The following is a 20,065-nucleotide window of genomic DNA, read 5'->3' as shown; positions in this document are numbered from 1 at the left end:
ATGGTACTAGAACTTAGCAGCTGTTCATGTTTAGGCATCAACATATAGGGGGGATGAGGAACAAATGTGAGCAATGAAAAAGCAATATGTCTGCTCTATCATGGATGCTCCGTTTTACTAACGGTGTATAATCCAGTGGTCTGGTTTAGTACAGGGCAGACTTGCTTTTGCTGGGTTTGCAGTGTTTACTGTATGAAGAGACTCAACACCAGTTTGTTGACCTCAACTGTGTACATCTGGAGGTGTACATAGAATCACACAAAGAAGCATGCCTGTAATTAAGATGTATGAGTAGTCCGTTGCGTACTTAATGACTCAAGTCATTGTCACCGTTTGTGACTCAGATCAAAGAGAAATATTAGCGCCATTCACGACACGAGAACAAATTCTACAGATCAAAAGAGATGCCTATAGTCTCTCACACGGAGTAGCCTAGAACTTGGGCATATCTCTGTCAGCTGTTAAGCTCCTTCTGCAAACTTGAAGGCACATGGATGACAGGGAATGAAAACACAGGAAGACAGCCAAAAAGATCAGAACAACTCGGGTTTCCCAAAGTTACGATAACACCTATATCCTTACCAGTCTTTTCATGGAACACACGTTTGGCTAACATATAGGTGTAAATACATACATGTCTAGAACAAACGTCATACCTAGTGCAGGTATAACTGCATATTGTTGTTTTCGGTTGGAAAACCCACATGCAAAAGTGTTGATTTTCAAAGTTCTAATTAAAAAATAGCACATCTACAAGCTCAAAATGTTTTGAGCTTGTAGAGTTAGTAGGGCATTAATGTACGGCAAGAAACATAAAATGTTAAAATATGGAAATAAGGTTTCTGCCCAACAGCAACAATATATAGACAGGGTTCAATTCATTGAAAATAAAATCTTAAACCAGCAAATATAGCGGATTTATAAGCTTGCAAGGCTACAAGAGCTTGTAGAGCTGCTATTGAATTAAATAAAATATGTTACAAAGGTTGACAAATCTTGAGAATTTTCCCAATAGATCCTAGGGTTAACGTGGTTGAATAATTGAATGAATTCCATTACTTATATTATCAAACAAACATATCAGTCTACATTTCCCAAGGAAATGCATGAATTCAATTCAATCTGACCAGAAGACCTATCTCTGCCGAATTATGCGCAGAGGGGAAATATCAAAATCAGAGGCATGGTTTTTACACACCACCCCAAGCAAATCGAACCCTTAACACAGTATAATGATGGCCTCGTTCAATTATCCAATGGGAAAGTATTGGAAGAACACTTACAACAAAATATGATGGAAAGGTTTTGGTGTTCATGTCCTTTTACCATTATTACACGTGACTTTTGAACTGATTCTTAAGGGCTTATACTGCATTGTGTCCACGTCCCTTGACAGGTTTCCTTGTCGCAGAAGGCTCAACTATAGAGTTCTATAGAATGACTCAGCAGGTCAAACTTAATAAGCTAAAAATGGCAGCTTCTGTATTTTATAATGCTTTGGTGTTCATTTTCAGATGATTTTTAAATTTCAAACAGCATTCAGGCCTGCTGTCTGCATTTGTCACAGCCCCAATTGAAAGATTATGAAATGTTGCCAAAAAGCAAGACTACTGCCCTCTAGTGTCTAAACTGTGGAGGTACTTGTATGTTACCCATTAAGCCGATTTAAGAGACCCCTCCTTTAAACTGAACAATTCTTTTTTTTATATATACAGTATATGGCATTATGTATTGTAACTGTGTACAATATATATATTTAAGAAAATTTAAAACAAAATGAAACAAATAAAATCTTTCAAAATCCAGAAATGTGCTTTTCAGTTTATTCGTTGGCAACTTAAAAGAGAATTCTCAGACGAATTGTAGTTTAGTATTTCACATCTTTATTTCTGTATTTTTTGATTTTAACAATGTTGTGGCACCCAGGTCTACAGTCTCAAAAACGTGCATTTTGTTTTCCTGCAAATAATAAAAAATAAAATCTTGACTTGAGCAAAGCAAAGAGCAGGAAACTATAGTGTTTAAGTCATGACCCTCTCTTTGTCTAGCTTTCAGAGCTTAATTATTCAGTTCTCAGCATCAACACATTTATACAGACCAGTCGATGTTCAGGAGTTGTTCCCCTTTGGTAGTAAAAAAAAATATTTCCTCCATTTAAAACAATATTTTGTTTTTTTTTTCTTCTTTTTTTAAAGTAGTATATATATCAGTCTTTACAAAAGGTGCAGAGTACTCTCTGCTTTCTCAGCCAAAACCAACCCCCAAATCCCCCCCATCCCTGCAAATGTCAACAAATGATCACAGGGCAAAAATAGATGGTGGAAAATAAGGAATGACAAAGTGATGGAGTGGGAATTTGTTATAAATCCTTTAACCACTTAAACCCTCTAGACTTAGTAAAACAGACCTGAGTTACACTATACTTGTTAGTTTGTTAGTTAATAGCCAATCTCATTGTAGATGTTGGTGAGTGCTCTACCCAGAAGATGGTTCAAGTGGTTAATTTAACTGTAGTGTGTGTACAACTGCAACAATTTGTTCCATCTGTACACAAAGATACATTTGGTTCCAACTAGTTACATGAATACTATGGATTTAATAGTTTTACTGTGGAGTACCCCCATTTAAATTATTTATAAGGAATTCCATATGTGTTGGATCCATTCGTTATCATAATTATGTCAAGATCAGTGAGATACTCACCTGACTGAAATGAAGGGGTGATTGGACAGGAGGGGTTTGTGGAATAAAGGTCTGCGTGACTCATTATTGAAGGGATAAATTAGAGGGGGGGGGGGGGGGGACAACGACGTAGAGGGATGGGGGGACTAAATAACAATAAAGCAGTCAATTCTTATTTTTGATACTTTTTTAATTTTACATTTTTTTGTCTTTTCCTTTTTAAAGAAAAAAAAGCTGACTGTACAGAACTGAACCTATAATTTATGCCTATTTAAAGTTTTCCACCTCTATTCATCATAATAGCAAAGAAAGACAGAGTGAAGAGAGTTCCATCCAACGACAAAAAGAAAAGAACAAATGATTAAAAACTTTCAACTTGACTCAAGGGAATTAAAAACCAAATGGTTGTCTTTCTTTTTTAAACTAGAAATAAAAAAACCCCAAATAAAAATAAATAAATGCAGCAGATCAAATCATTGGCAGTTGACATGGTTTCAACTGAGGAAGAGGCGGTGTCGTGTGTATATATATTTATATATATATATATATATATATAAAGATATATACACTTCTATATAAACTTATGTTGGATAGTTGCATTGACCGTTTATGGGAGCCGATGGTATAAAAAGTGAGCTAATTTTTACTTTGTGGTAAGACAGTGTATCCCCAAAAATCTGTTATTTTCAGCAAACTACACTATCGCACAACAAAGTATAAACTAGGCTTTAGTGCAGATGCAGTGTCTTATCAGTTGGCCGTCAGTCCTGTCGCCTCAGAGGAAAGCCTGGAGAGAGACACATCGAGAAACCAGGGAAAAGAATAAGCCATGCAATCAGACAATATTATCCCCTTTAACTTTACATTAGAATAATTTCATTTCACAGATAAAGAGAAAGCAATAATTTCATTTCACAGATAAAGAGAAAGTAACATGTTTCCCTGCTTTCAATGAGAACCTTTTAGTCGACTTAAAGAGTTGTGCAGCCCTCAAATTGATACCTTGGGTTTAGTAGGGGTGGTGGGGAACAGTGCCAGCTCAACTAAAAGAGTGCCTGGTGTTTAGAGTACTTTGTGATTGAGACGATGAAAGCCTGAGTTAAACATAGTTGTGTACGGGTGACACACACCAAAAACAGACGATCTATGAGCATGTAGATCAGCTATTTTTGGGGCAGGACACCGTGCGCAAATAAGAGCCAGGCATAACAGAGGTCTGTTTTTGGGGTCCCGATATTTAATTATATATTTATTTTCTTTTTGCAGGTATAACATCTAAGGGTAATTTGGTATAAACCTGAGGGCACTGGGCAGAATACTGATGCAGTCATCCTCTCTTGGGCAAAACTTCTGTGTATATACTGTACGTGTGTGTGTGTGCGTGTGTGTAAACAGACCGAGGTCTGATTATTTTAACAGCTGACAATATTCACAAGGAAATTGGTTATCGAGGCGAGGTGTGTAATCCCAATTCCATGAACTGAATACAGCTTGACATCTTAAAGTGAGAGGCGCTACCTGAGCCGAACGTACACAAAGAACGAGAGCTATAGTAATTACTAGTCAATGTAGTCAAATAAATTATACCTGTGTCCATGCTTATTGAAGTATTAGTAGTCCCTTAAAAACACAATTAACTCATAATGCAGTCCTTTAGGAAGAGACGGGACAAACCAAGCGACAGGTTATTTACCCCAATAAATATGGCAGCAGCCATGTATTTCTGGTGGTGATGCAACCATGTGTGTGTGTGTGTGTACGCGCAATAAATGAAGCATGGCACAGCCAGATACAAAAGCAAGTGCAGGTACAAGACAACAAGGGGCTATTGTCAGTACTTTTAGTATATGACTTTACATTTCCCAACATTAGTAAGGGGAGAGCCTTCGTCTTTTAGACTTGGACGTCAACTCGGGGACTATTTTTGGCTCGGGGGCCAGGGAGTGGGCAGGGTTACTGGCCCCGGTGCCGACAACATGGAGGGCCAGGAGGGGGAGGGGCTTGAGACTGAGCAGACTGGAGACACAGGCGGGAGAGGAGCCGGGGAGCGGGGAGTCAGTGGAGGAAGAGTTAGAGGAGGAGGAGGGAGGAGGTGGAGGAGGCGGCCCTGGAGCCAACAAGGACAGAGGGATGGAGGCTGAGGGAGGCACCACACAGGAGGAAGAGGAGGAAGAGGAGGAAGGTGTAGCGGCGGAGGAGGAGGAGGTGGTGCTAGTAGTAGTGGTAGTAGTGGTGGTGGAGAGAGGGCACAGGCTGGTCTGTTCGGGGTTCAAGGAGGAGGAGGGAGGAGGTTTAGAGGACTCTACACTGTAGAAAGAGAGAGAGAGACAAGGAGAGAGGGACACACAGTCGGGATGGGTTACAGGCCAGGGTAGGCTGGTGAGTGGGGGAGGGAGACGGGGGGAGGGTGAGGAGGAATACGCAACCACTCAAGGATGTGATTAGAACACAAAATAAGGAGGCTAGTAGGAGTTAAGACTTACAACTGGGAGCAAGGCAGTTAAAACGGCCCCAAATAAACAAACAATAGCGATGGATCAGCGCGTGTGTGTGTGTGTGTGTGTGTGTGTGTGTTTGTGTGTGTGAACACGTGTCAAGAGGCGACTTGTTCTCATCTCTATGGATCAAATTTTGCCACTTGCGATTGGGAAGGTATCTTTAGCATTCACATGCTGAGCATTGCTGACACACAAGGCAAGGCATCCTTTTGTGTATCATGTTGATGCCAAAGGAAGGCAGACCATTTGCAGATGGAAAGGGGACCATGTCAACTCAATATGCAGTTCTAGATTAAGGTTAGGCACAGTTCAAAGGGTTTAGAGTAGGTGTCGGATTAGGAGTTAGGATTTGGGGTATGGTACAGTCCAAACGGACCATATTGAGACCTCATTGATAGGCCAATGGTCCACATTCTTCCAGTGTTTTAGCCACATGAACCCTAGCGTCTATCCTTATTCTCAGATAGTCTATTTTTGCAAATGGAAGTATAACTATACCTGCCTAATATAGGGTTTAAGTGGTTAACACAGAATGCAAAAGGTTGCTGTCCACAACAGCATGCAGGCACTGGGCAACAAAGACACCTACCTAAACAATAAATATGATGAGCAACAAAGAAAGGTAATATGTCTGACATAACATGGAAAGGATAACTAAGCATAGCTGTATGAAGTAAAACCAAAATGGCAGCCATAGTCAATTGGCAGGAGTAAATGGACCATTTTTATAGGAGACATTTTGATGGGTAAACTTAACGTAGGTTCATAACGTTTACACCAGTGTAGGCCTGCACGATTTTGCAAAAGAAAATAACAGATTATTTTCTCTGAAACCTCAATTTCGGTTTAGATTATTTTTGAGTAAAATAAATACATTATCTCAAAATATATATATATATTTTTTAAATGCAAACAAATGTGAATTTTCCTATTGGAATAAAGTCCAAAACTTAAGGATCACTGGCTACAAGACACATATGCATTAAAACATTACACTTGCCCTCTATGAATAAAACTTAATAAAAACATAAATATTTTATTTCTTTCATAAATAGATAATCTTTCAATCAATAGGGACTCATAAATAGATAATCTTTCAATCAATAGGGACTTCTCCCATCGCAGGTTGATATATGTCCATGTGTGGTCCAGCCCTATGGAATGCATATGCTAATAAAAACAACTTAATATTTCCTAAGAATAATATGAGCATCAAAGCAATATTTAAATACTTTTTATTAGCATGTGCATGCCATGCAGTCCCTGGGGCTGGACCACACATGGACTGGACATTATGTCATATGACATCCTCAACTTGCGACAGGAGCAGTTCCTATTGAGTGAAAGAAACAGTGTACACTACCCAACCTTATTTTATGAAAGAAATACAAATATTGAAGGTGTTTTTATTTTTAGTTATTGAGGGCAAGTATAGTGTTTTAAGGCATATTTGTCATATTTGTCTTTTCAACTTGTGACAGCTGATGCTTGCTTGTACTGTCAAGGCAAAAGTTTCTGAACGTCTCATCCTCCATTTTTACGCGTGCTGAAAATAGCCGATCTACTAGCTCACAGCGTGTTGCTGAGGCAACACATCGTGAGCTTGCAGATCAGCTATTTTTAGCACGCTGATGCAACAGGTCGTACGGCGAAACATAAGACAGGCTTTCCCTTTGTTTTTAGCCGAGACGACGTACAGAGTCAGACACACATGGCTATTGGCTCCTCGATGCAAAAGAAACAGTAGTGTACACTACCCAACTTAACGATAAGGGACAGCAGGTCGGGACACGGTATTGATATTAAAGCTTCATGTTCTGCAGACTGCAGCAGCAGTCCCACTCGCCGATTAGCTCTGATCCATAGCCCTAATGCTAGGGTAGAATTAGCATCAGGGCTGTGGACCAGAGCCACTCTCGCCGCTATGTGTGTCCATTCTCCAGGCGTGCTGCCGTCTCCCACAGTACTCTCCCACAGGGACCGACTCCGGGTCCTTGAGGTGGTTCCAGGGGGTCCCTGGCTAAATTACTTAATGGCGTCAAAATCATTTCAGCCAACCTAATAATTTCAACTTTTTGAAAATAGCTAACAGCGTTGTGAGCTTCTCGATCTGGTCTTAAAATAATAATAAAAAAATAAATAATAAATAATAATATATATATATATATCTCCCTCTCTCCTTGGCACAAAGTATTTTCAAATGGGGGTCCGCAGATGAGTACATATTAGTTTGGGTGTCCCTGACATGAAAATGTCTTAAGTTAACCAATTAGGTAGCTGTTTTATTGTATTTCTCTAAACTCAGGAAGGCATGTCTGCTGAGGTAGAGAGTCTGGCAGAGATGAGGGGGGAAGAAGTGACAGCCAAGCAGAGCAACACATGTCCCAGGCCAGCAAAATGAAAATGGCCACATTTGGGGAATAAATAAATACCAAAAGAAAAGTGTGGGTTTGGGCTAGTGAAGTCTGAAAATGAACAAAAAGCACCTTGGGTAAGTAAGACAATTCTCTCCCAAACATCTCACCTGGCATTGATGAGGTACTCGGCCAGGCTGATGCTGGCAGGAGAGCCAGTGATGGTGACCTGGCGGTCTGCAGATCCGTCCACCGGATTGGCGATCTTGATCTGGGCGCCCGACATCTGCCTGATCTCATTGATCTTGGCCCCCTGACGGCCGATGATGCAGCCAATCAGCTAGAGCGGAGGGAGGAGCATTGTAAGGCACTGATTTACATAGCCATCATGTTAATAATGAATTAACCTCATGAATATATCTGCGAACTTGGAAGTCGTTTGCTCAACTGAACCCTATAACAGATATATGTACAGTACAATCTATGATATTTGTGATCTGATCTATATGATTTGGCCTATGACGTCACATTCACAAACTTCTGTATTTTGCTGTAAATACACAGACATATGATCACCTCAATGGGAACAATGGGATTTAGGTTCAAAATCTGTAATGTATTTGTGCCACGTTCAGCTTGACCACCAATATAAATATGTATTGCCATTAAACTTCACCCTACCATTCCCCCCCATACTTTTGCAAATACTTACATCATTTGGAATGGTCATCTCATGGGAACTGGTTTGGGCATTGGCTTCCATACCTGATAAGAAATGTACACCATTTTCTTTTAAAATAAAAATGTGAAGTGTGCTCTTATCATCATACATCATCTCATTTTGGCCAATCACAATTTGCGTCCTCACTTTTGTCTTCAATGTTTGTGTTTATACAAACCCGTAAAGCTGGGCATAGCCTCAAAAATAATCACACCCGTGTGAAGTGAGGGGCTCTCTTATCATACATCATATAATTCTGGCCAATGACAATTTGTATCCTCACTTTTGTCTCACAAACACTAAAAAAAGGACATATGAGCCCTCAATAACCCAGACCCATCAAAGACATCTTATCGATTCAGTATTATAGTCTTATGCATCACTCAATTCTGTAAAACTATAAATAGGGGTGGCAAGGACATGGCTAAATAATATGTAATCAGTCTTCAAGGATGAGAGACTATTTTAAAGTATCCCATTCATTGGTATGGGATATGATTGATTTGATTGATGTCACAATAATGCTGATCTACAAGCTTCTGTTGCAATCCAAATGTGATGTGGTGTGAGCTTGTAGATTGGCTACTTTCAGTGTACGACAAAGTACAATTAGGCTTAAGCAGCCCAGCCACTCTGGTGCGTACCAGTGAATCCCTGGTTGCTGGCTGCAATGGGGAAGGGGCTCTGCTGCATAGCCAGCTGGTGGAGCTTGGTAAGCTGTGGAGAGATAGCAGCAGAGGAAGACTGTGAGAGCGAGAGGGGGGGTGGGGCGGGGGAGGAGGAGAAATGGAGGAAAAAACAAAGGAAGAGGAAAGATGGGAACAAGAACTGTAGTGAGTACAGATCCATGTATAAGACGCGACACGGATTTTCAAACAGATCACACAAATGATTTTGACGTTCTGTGCTCTCAATCCTATCTGAAAGGTGCAACATTGCCGTGTTCTCCATGTTGGGTACCACTAGAAAGGTATTCCTCGAATGTGCAGGTTGCTTCCATTCGTTAGGCCGTCTTGAAGTCTTCTGGCTCGGGCCGGAGCCACAAAGCACAACGTAGATTGGTATGCAGAGGACCTCCTACCCAACATCAATACAAGGTCCACAACATAACTGAAATGGTCAGTCTCACTTTAACATCACTCTATTGCAGTCAACAAAGCATAAGCAGGGGGTGTTTTGAGGAGGGGATGGGAGGGTATTTCATCAAAACAAGAGAAAACACCACCCCTCTAGATACATGAACAAATCACCCACTGCTTATGGGCCATAGAGCAACATTTTGGGTCGCAATATTAGGCCTGACCTCGATTAGTCGAATACTCGACAGAGGGAGTCTTAGTTGACTATACCCATCTCTTGGTTGATTAGTCAATGTTTCTTATTTTTAATTTTGCTGTACTTTGCTCAGCAAATCAAATCATTGCTATGGGGTGATCAGCCAATTAGAAGCCAATGTTTGTGGTTAGACAAACCCGGAAAGCTCAAAAAATATCATGATTTATTGGGAGAAACCAAGAAAGTTAATGTTAAATCAGACATTAAGCACCCCCACAGGCCAAATGGAATAATCCTCTACTGAATAACATCTTTATGTTATGCAGTCAGACTGATTTGACTGCCAATCTGTCAAATCAAAAAAGGGGGGGGGGGTCCTCTGTAGTGGACTACTTTCACAGAACTGACTATAGATAATGCTATTACAGAAAATGGTAACTAGTGCAAAAACCTATTAATCACCTATTATCACTTCCAATGCCGATGGAGGAAATTCTAATGCTCATTTAAAGAGAAAAGGATTAGGTGAGAACAGGGAACATCATAATACTGAAGAGTTACCAGAGCAAAGCAGAAAGCTGCGTTTATAGATGCACTATAGAGTGTCGCAGTCCCACCCCCTTTCAGAACAACAAACTAAATATTTATTTAAAGACCTGTAAACCTCAGACAAAGCCAACTCGGATCGTGACAAACACAATTTTTGGGGCCGAACAAATAATTAGAAAGAAGTTGTTTTTCTTCTTTGTAATCATTTGTTCCGCCCAAAATATTGCGTTTGTCATGGTTTGTTTGACTTTGTCCAAGGCTTACAGATCTTTAAATAAATACTTTTTGAAACGTCTATGGGAAAAAATGCATGGGAAATTATTTTCCGGGCCTGTCGTCGTTAAAGGGGGCGGGACTGCGACGCTCTATATTTAATGACACACAAACAGAACCCCTCCCCACAAAAAAAGGAGAGAAAGGCTAAGCAACAGAAACAGATTGTTATGTGTAAGGGTGGAGTCTGGACAATCAAATACCAATGCATTCTCCAATCGTCTAACAAGCAAGGAACTAAATAGTTTTGAGCCATTACATTTTTGGCCAGAACATAGGAAATATAAAATAAGTACCACTATAGATGCATAAGGGTTCAAATATTTACAAGGGATACATCCAAGTCTTCAGACCCTCTCAGGTTTTCCACATTGTATATTCGTTAGTTTTGTCCCCTAATCAAGCTACACATGATAAAAGAAAATCAGTATTCAAACCATTTGTCATGACACTCGCAATTGAGCTTTGGTTCATCCTACTACTTTGTTTAGAGACTTCCTCAACTTGAGTGGAATCTACCGGTGCCTAAATTAATTCATTTGACACAATAAGGAATGGCAAACCCGTTTATATTCTGTACGTGAAAAGGCCAGAAAACATTCGCGAGTACCGTATGTTCGCACACGCATTTGAAAATGGAAGACCCATGTAGAGAAGTCTACCACACTTACATCTGGCTGTGGAATCGCGTGCTGTCCTTGTACGGCATACGCCTGAAACAAATGGAAGAAAAAAAACGTTCATAGACCTCATGTCACTTGACGTTTTACAGGGAAACATTTTGCTTTACGTCCCATCCAAACTTGTGTGAGAGAATGCAGAACACCCATTGAATAATATGGTTTTGTCCAAAGTCTCCATATTATTAGAAAATAAGTCAACGTTAAATCAAGGAAAACCAGTAGAATGAAAGGAGATTTAGTAAGATAACAGAGTTGTGTTATCATAAACAGTACTAGAAAACAACTCTTTGGAATGTCAGTTTGGGGGAATAATGGACGTTGGGAAGTCGGTCGCCTAGATTCTGAACTTAATACTTGAAACATATAACTAAAATCTGGAGATGCACACAAAGATAAAACAGCGCTCTGCTGCACAGAACCATTACATCTACCGTTCTCTTTTTACACAAGTTGCACTGGGAGCATCTAAAATGAATGCTCCCAGCCAACACCTGACAATTAAGGTCTTTTGCAGTCAAATTCAAGGACAATACAGACATGTTTCTTATCCAAGTGTTCAGTCCATGCTGAAACAGCCCTCATACATGTATTATGCTTTCATGTTGATAGTGTTAACCCATTTTGGGCGGGAACCCCTTTTGGTGTTTATGTTATGCTATGCATTAGCTATTTAAAAAGAGCAGATCTACAAGCTCATAGCTACGAGCTTGTAGGTCTGCTATCTTTGAAAAAATAAATCAAATCAAACACATTTTTTGAATCTGATCTCAGGTCAGAATGGGTTAAATAAACAGACCCATAAGGGTCCCCTGAATTGTCATTTGTACACACTCAGGGATAAATCAACACTGAAGATTTTACTGTGCAGACGCATGAGTATTCTCAAAGGTCTCTTGGCCCACCACACTGCTGTTTAAGTACCTGTCCGCCTGCGAAGATGACAGGAGATCCTGAAGGTTTGGGTCGGTAGGGGATGGTGACCCCCTTAGGGGGCGACTGCACGGCAGAGGAGAACAGATGGGCACATGGTCACATTACAACGAACAGATGTCTCCTCAAAGTGCCGTCTGCGATACTAGTAAGGTGACGGTTCTACCTTTTAGGCATCAAATTCACATTCACAAATGTTACTTCGAGGAAAAGCATTCAACATGGCATTTATTTAACTAATGTTATGCAATGCTTGAAGCTTAGTGGAAATAACTTGATATAACTAGTGAGTAGGACATAGTAACATCGTTTCCCCTTTGATCTCCTCAATTTAGTAAAATGTTGATTCCCGATATTTTCAGAAACTTTAGTGATGTAGATTGTAGAACATCCTATTCCTCACAGCTCAACACCCTGCTGACAGGCACCGTTGACCAAATGTGTTCGTATGGATGCCCGGCCAAGCCCGAGGCACTGCAAAGTATTCGAACCCCTAGAGCCCGATCTTGCATGCCGCCTTACCCCTTATCCATAAACTTCTTTGCCATTTTTTTTAACATTTCAAATAGCTGATATACAAGCTCACAACGTGTCGATATAGATCGGCTAGTTGAACTATTTCAAAATGGTAAAATTTGGCTACTAAGTTTAGAGATAAGGGGGTAAGGTGGCACATAAGATAGGGCCCCTAGTCTCCATTATGGAGGGCAGGACATGTACCTCTGCACCACCCAAACAGCCCAAGTCCAGTGTTGCAAATACGCGAATTGCATCCCTAGATGCAATACTGTACTGTAACAGAATGTTAAAAACAATCGCCGGAAAAAGAAATCCATGGACACAATCATTTTGCATGTCCGCATCAGACTTCATCCTACATTAAAAACAATAAAATCCATGTAGAAATAGTCTTAGAAACACGATCAATTCGAAATGATAAAATACATGGGCGCTGCCATTTTGACCAAATTCTTTAGGGTCACTTGTTTGAGTATAACAGCTACAGCTGAGCGAAGCATAGAGGAGTGAAGCGGGCAAGTAGCAGACCTCCCATCTTTTCACTGAACACACACACACACACACACACACACACACACACACACACACACACACACACAGTGCGAGGAATAAGACTTTAGCTTCTGTACAATTATAAAAAATACATTTTAAAACGCACTTTATATTTTAAGTATATAAAAGGACTAGAATAAGGACAATTCCTGCATTTCGTGGTCAAGTATACTGCTAAAAGGTTAACAGCACACTGGGGATCTAAAAGTCCAACTAGCCAAATGCCTTGTTAAAAAGACAGTCAGTGTTACTCATTGATGCAAAAGAGCACATGCATCGTTGCCTAATTTGCAATCCCCCCCAAGGGTCAGAAAGTATGATAGACCAGTTAAACCACACGAGCTGGTCGGGACAAATAATATTTCTCTCTATATGGAAGGGGGACTGTGTGTGTGTGTGTGTGTGTGTCGTCTGTGAGTCTGTCGTCAGAGGAATACACAAACACCCCAGGGAATGACCAGCTGCCTAAAAATATATATAACAGTGCAAAGTATATACATTTTATAATGTGCACTGTTGTTTGCATAATACTTTGAAAATATTCAAGTTGTCAGATTTGGAACTGTGTATATTTCTTTCAGATAGGATACAATATGAAATGGGAGTTAAACGCAATACATGACTCGTAACGTCGTTGAAATGGGACTCATAAAATGTCCCTGGATTGGAACCCATCTAAAAAGACCACCCATGGGCCCAGGGACCCATTACACTAAAGCCCTATTTACATCACTGCAAGTCCATTGAAAGTATTGTAGTCAGGAGTCCACGTACCTCAAGCATAACCACACAGATTTGCTTCACGCATTCTATGATGGACTGAGGAGTCCCGGCAATGGTGATGGCACGCTCCGTGGAATTAGGAAGCATGTCACCTGCTACTTGTACCTGAGCACCTGTTGACTTTAGTACACAAAAAGAGACGAGTGAGTGAGGGCACTACAAGACCCTAGTAATTATGCACCCCAATTCCATAGGCAGCCAGTACAGTATAAACTCTGATCAAATACTTTTACATGCTCTACGTTGTCCTGCACTTTAACTACTTTCAACCTGGGATCACTATTTTGCACACATAATTATAGGAAAAATAACTTTTCAAATAGCTGATCAACAAGCTCACAGCGTATCATCGTTTGTGAGCTTGTAGATCGGCTATTTTCAGCTTGCGACACCATATGATGAAGTATAAAATAAGGCTTACATGGTACATATTGTAAGGTTAATGGCATCATCCTACATCAATTTAATTAGACATTTAGTATACCTCTCGAATTTCCTTGATTTTGCAGCCACCTTTCCCGATTAGGGACCCACACTGACTTGCAGGAACCACAATGCGCAGCGTCACTGGTGGCTTACTGGTAGCTGTGCTGTTTGTCATTGAGCTGCTAATATCCTGGGGGAAAAGATGGTGACAGAGATAAGTACATACTTTACACGGTTGGCTGGATTGTGTAATATGATCTCATCCCTTCCCTTTTCTAATTTGTAATACCATCTGACCAAAAAGAATTAAACTTTTGGGTAATTTTAGCTGATTTAATTAATGCCAACATGGGTTGGCCAAAAGAAAGAACCACCACAAGATTTTTTTTTCCTGGCTCCGCACTAGTCTATGCCAGGGGTTCTCAACGTTTTTGGCTGGCTGTCATTACTAGTCAAACTTGCTCACTGTCAGTGAAATATTGCTGTTGCGGACACTCACACATTACAAACATCGCACCCATGGCTCACAGTACTGAGGAATCTCAGCACTGACTGAAGATTTTGTTAGTGACTGCATGGAACTGGGAGAAAGCAGTGCACTGAGTAATTGTGGGCTCAAGTGCACCTGTTCACCACTCCCAAACGAGTAGTGACCTTACTTTTTATTGCCTTTGTTGTCCGATACAAAGCAACCATAAAGAGACCTTCTTTATTTCAGACTAGAGCCATGGTTAATCTATCCATAATGGGGCGAAGTAAGTAGTCCCTACCTCTTCCAACTTTTCAATGATCATGGAGAATGCTTTGAAGATGGCGGTGGTTGGTCCTGCCAGGGTGATGATCCTCTCAGGACAGTTTCCCTCAGAGATGTTGATACGAGCGCCACTCTGAAAGCAGAAAAAAAAAACATCATCATTTTGGCCCAGTTCGCTTGATGGCGTATGGTGGCACTGGGAACTTCATAAATACTTCATGAATGTAAACTGCAAGCCAGCAATAAAATAATTTATAAAGTAAGTCTCGTGGAGCTTGGATGTTTTTTTTCTCTTCTTTGAGGTTTGCTTTGATGCGTGACATCCAGCACCCAGCCTAAATAATAGGCATTGAGATGTGCACACAATCTTATCTGTGAGGAATTTTATCATGAACATCAGAACCAATTATATGAAGATAGGTTGAAAAGTGGTGAACATGTCCGGAAGGATATGATCAGTCAAGCTTTTCATACGGAAGACGTTACGATAACCCATGTAGCACAATTAACATCCCACTAATTACAATGCAATGTAACCACTTTTGCCTTCAAATATTACTAGTGTAGTAATAAAGTCTCACCTCTTCTCTCATCTTCTTCACAGATTCTCCTTTCTATAAGTAGAGTATAAAGTCAGTTTCAGCTTTATTGACAGTGAATATAATTGTAGACATTACATTTAGCTTATTTGGAAGAACCCACCTTGCCGATAATGCTTCCAACTTCCTGAAATAAAGTAATGGAAAAGTGTGAATATTAAAACCCGTCTAACAGACTAAAATCTCCACATTGTTCATTAAAAGTCAGATGGGGGGGGGCGGATGGGGGTTCACGGTTGTGAACCGTGGTCAATTCATATTAAAAAAGGCATCAGCGTGGAAAAACATATGAAAGTATGCACCAAAAGATGCAATTGGTGCCAGGTGAGTCAACCCATTTAGGCCTGACATCAAAATTTAAACAAATTCTTCTAAACCCTCCTGTTTTCTGAAATAGATATTTTCACGGTTTAAAAAAATAGCAGACCTACAAGCTCGTAGCGCGCCACTATGAGCTTGTAGATCTGCTATTTTTCAATAGCTAAATTATAACATGTTTAAAACACCAAAAGGGGTTCCCGCCAAAAATGGGTATGTGACCCAATAAAATGATTGTGACTAATGTAAATTACAACCATATATTAGTCTGAATATTATACAATGCTCTGTCTTACAACGGCATCACAGACCAAAAATAGCCGATCTATAAGCTCAACGCAGTGCGGATGCGATGCATTCGGCTATTTATGGTCCATGACACCGCCATGACAATGTATAAATCAGGCTCATGGAAGTGGGCACATCTGAGGCCTATTATAAAACACACACACACACACACACACACCACTGTCTAACCATCTCATCAACCCAGCCACATGCAGGATCGTTCATCTTTGCCATCACCAACTCAAGATGGTCATTCGTCATATAAAACTCTACCCTTGATAAGTGGCTTTCACTCAGTGATTGCATTTCCTAAATATGAAGTTGAAGATCATTTATGGCATTGGTTTTCAACCCTTTTCATATCAAGGTCAATTATTTATTCAGCGTTTGAGCCACGGACCACCATATGCTGAGATCTAGCAGAATAAAACAGGATATTTTGTCCACAAATGCATGCTGTATTGATGTGGTACCATAGGAGAGATAATAGGCAAACATTGATCAAAATAACAATCTGCATTCTCCAAATTGTGTCCAATTTTGGAAAATGTATTTACACTCTCAAGAGTTAAAAATCTAATAAGGGTCCATTTGGTTACCAATCATTTAGGTGGGGATCACCTGCTGGAACCCCCTCAAGGACCACTGGTTGGGAACCAATGATTTATGGGCAACCTCACCTTGCCATGCATGAGCAGCCTGATGGTAAGAGTGACATTGAGTCCTCCTTCAATCACACCGGAGTCCATTTCTGTCACTGAATGGGGGCGTAGATGTCTGAGCAGAACTGGGGTCTTTGGTCACTGAGATGAATCTATGGAGGGAGGTTGATGAGCGAATATAGAAAAGGAAGGGTGGAGATGGTATGACAAAATTAAAAGGTGACTTGAGAGTAAAACACAATGGGACAGAGTAGACACAGGATGCCTGCTGATTTAAAACAATAAATATGGCTATACATTATTCAAACCACTAAAATGCACTACTCAACAAACTACATGAACGTGCGTGACATTTAATTAAGCAATTTATGATAAATTGAAATGGGGATATAATTGAAATGGGGATATATGGTGCCTCTTTATTGTACCACTGTACCACTTACAATTAGTATCCCCCCTAAAATGAAAAATTATGTTCATGTTATTATAGTTAGATAATTAAGATAAACATTAAGATATAAACAGGAGTTAAAGTTGCTGCGAAGTTATGTCAGCATAACATACTGAGGCAAGTTGGAATAATAACTATGAAATGGGTTTAGAGAGGCATTTTGAGATTTGAGGACGTTTGTTAAAGTGCTAGTGCTAGCCGGGGTTAGCATGAGGCTTGTTGGCTGCGCAAAAATGAATGGGCGAGCATGTGAGTTGCTAGTTAGTTAGCAACCTAGGCTAGCCTAACTATGAATGACTAGCCAGTACAATCCCCCATGGCTGGGATAATTCTCTCAGTTTTCGCCTGGGCCTTCCAACACATGTTTATATCAACATGGTCGGGGAAACTCCGGTAAAGTCAAAATAAAGTAAACAATAAATAAACCAAAACATTGTGGCGCACGCCTGCTGCTGGCATGCTCGTCAATCGTCATGAAGGCCTAGCGGAGCTCACATGAAGCCTGTTAGCTACGGTTGCTAACCATTTAGCTGCTGGGCGCGATATCTTCGGCTTCACTTTTTGATCAGTAAAGATCAGCTAAAAGTATGCGTGGATCTTACCTGATGTGTGCGTGGAGATGTGTCCGGGGGGAGGGTGGGGTTTGGGTAGAGAGGGGAAAGGTTTGGGAGGGTAGAAACCCAGGGGGAGTTTAGAAAGGACTCGGGGAAGAGGGAAGAGTGATGTGAGAGATCAGCTCCACTCCTTTACACAAAGACAACAACATTAGAACCCCTGAACTTTCCCCTTTCACCCATCACCATCATCATCCCTCCCCCTCGTGTGCTCCTGTTCAGTTGCTCCTCCTATCCAGTGCAATATTATATACAAGCTAAAATTAAAACAAATTAAAATCATAAAGTGTCTTTCATGTCAATCTTTGTTTAAAATAAATCTTCAAAACTAGTAAGATCTACAAAAATAGTACTGCACACTCACGTGTGACAATTCGATGTGTTGTGATTGTTGTGAACTTGTAGATCGGAAATGTTCTGGCCTTGTTGAATTTCAACCTTAAGTTGAAAGCCATATTACAATAAAAATGTATAATGTTTGATTTGACATGTTGATACTGGTGTGTAAAGCACATCCAAGCTTTCTACAAAAATGTACAAATTCCAATCTGGCTCCAGAACATCCCATTCCACTAACTATTTGAATTGAACGACCACGACGCAGGCAAATACTGAGGCATGGTCATGTTGAACCTCCAAAAGGGTAGTGACAAACATGTGATTCTATTGAGATTTCATCGTTCGCTCGCATCAGTGTAGATGAGGTACTGTTCCTAACATATTCATTGCTGTCGGGAGGAAACCTAACAAATCTTTTGCATAAATCAGTGCTATTGAACACCCTTTACGTCTGTAAAAAACCCTTTGGACAAAACCTCTTAATTCCATTGGATTGGACCCTCAAACTGTCTGCTAAAGCAATTATAACTCCATCACCTCTCATGCAAGTAATTGACAATATATAAAGTCACACCACAACTTTGATGAGGCAGTATTGCTTTCTTTTCTAAATAAGGTTTTCTTCATTTCCTTAAACATGTATATTTTCCATTTCATTGGAACATTTTTGGTTTCTTCCCGACAGCAGATATATGTAAATGACATGACATCAGCCTGTGACTGCAATTTGTTCTTGTACAAGGACAAATTACAGGTTGAAAAAGGCCTCAGCTGAGTCAGCTCTGAACTCGGTAGAATCTGCACCTGGCTCGCTGTTAACATTAAAGCTGCTATAAGCAATATTTCTCAACATTTTATTTACATTTTTTTATTATTATGTTTTGGTATTCAGACAGCCAGCAATGAGTAAAACGCTCCCAAAAAAAGAGTCTCTGTGAGACTGTGACACATCGGGCCACAATCTGCATTCAAAGATTTTCCTATAGCTTTGTCATTGGTCGAAAACAACCCAGTTTACCCATCGCTGGCTGTCTTAAATACAAAAAAATAAATAAAGAAAAGGTCATTCAAATGTTGACATATTATTGCTTATAGAAGCTTCAACTGGTGCTATTACAAGAAAAGATGAAATTACCTACCTGGGTTCCATCTTAGAGGCAAATCTTTCCAGTGATAAAATGGCAACTAATGTATTTGAAAGAGTTTTGTAAAGTACACAAAGTACACTGGTCATATTGGTCAGTAAGTGTAATTTGAAACTGGCCCCCGTAAATAAAGTCTGAGTCCCCCCTTCCTTTATATTATGAATTGAAAATGGTGGCCCCTGTTGTGTAATGCTTAATCATGTCATCATTAATCGTGTCTTCCAAAGTAACAGTTTTTGTATTGACTCCTTTGAAATGGACCCATTCTGCATACTGTGAAATAAAAAATTAAATCAATCTATCAAGGTTTCTTCGACTATGCATGCACCTTCCTTCCTTCATTCCTGCATGCATGCACCATTGTACGTCATGGTACCATAGCACCACAAAGGCCCTAAAAACAAGGCGCCAGACATCCCAAAACAAACTGGTCAGGCAACTGCTTGGCCTTACTCCTACAACTCACCTTTCCCCTGCTCATTTTGATATATTAGGATGGCTTAGTAGATGACAGAGTACAGCAATTGGGCCTGGTCTACAAGATACGCGGTTACACCACGAAAAAAAACATGTACCTGTCAAACTACTTAAATGTCTACGCCGTCCACAATCACTTATCACATCACCAGAGGGATCTCGACAAATCACGT

General features: G+C 40.2%; 1 protein-coding gene across 2 annotated transcripts; it reads right to left on the bottom strand.

Annotated features, from left to right (window-relative positions):
• Window positions 1-1,860: 1,860 nt before the first annotated feature.
• Window positions 1,861-18,075, bottom strand: LOC308331117 (poly(rC)-binding protein 2-like). Of its 2 annotated transcripts, none has more exons than XM_080786293.1 (13): window positions 17,920-18,075; window positions 16,885-17,018; window positions 15,702-15,725; window positions 15,581-15,613; window positions 15,016-15,132; window positions 14,304-14,435; window positions 13,811-13,939; window positions 11,957-12,031; window positions 11,024-11,065; window positions 8,900-8,999; window positions 8,247-8,299; window positions 7,705-7,874; window positions 1,861-3,469 (listed from the first exon to the last, which is right to left on the bottom strand). In XM_080786293.1, the coding sequence occupies exons 2-13, from the start codon at window positions 16,951-16,953 to the stop codon at window positions 3,433-3,435; spliced, it is 981 nt and encodes a 326-aa protein (XP_080642419.1). In that variant the 5' UTR covers window positions 16,954-17,018; window positions 17,920-18,075; the 3' UTR covers window positions 1,861-3,432. The 2 variants fall into 2 exon arrangements, with proteins under 2 accessions (XP_080642419.1, XP_080642420.1); XM_080786294.1 differs by having other exon boundaries at window positions 8,900-8,972.
• Between the last annotated feature and the right edge of the window lie 1,990 nt (window positions 18,076-20,065).

This window comes from Protomyctophum bolini (assembly GCF_963924005.1).
Source record: "Protomyctophum bolini genome assembly, chromosome: 2".
Lineage (NCBI taxonomy): Eukaryota > Metazoa > Chordata > Actinopteri > Myctophiformes > Myctophidae > Protomyctophum > Protomyctophum bolini.
The sequence above is the reverse complement of the archived record's forward strand: the minus strand, read 5'-3'. Positions and strand labels throughout refer to the sequence as shown.

Bases quoted from the DNA above. Each gene is read 5' to 3' on its own strand.
- LOC308331117 (XM_080786293.1), bottom strand. From the start codon at position 16,953: ATGGACTCCGGTGTGATTGAAGGAGGACTCAATGTCACTCTTACCATC. The intron at 13,940-14,303 runs GTATACTAAATG...TGTGTACTAAAG, and splicing joins AAATCAAGGAAATTCGAGAG to TCAACAGGTGCTCAGGTACA. The intron at 8,300-8,899 runs GTACGCACCAGA...ATTTCTTATCAG, and splicing joins CAGCAACCAGGGATTCACTG to GTATGGAAGCCAATGCCCAA.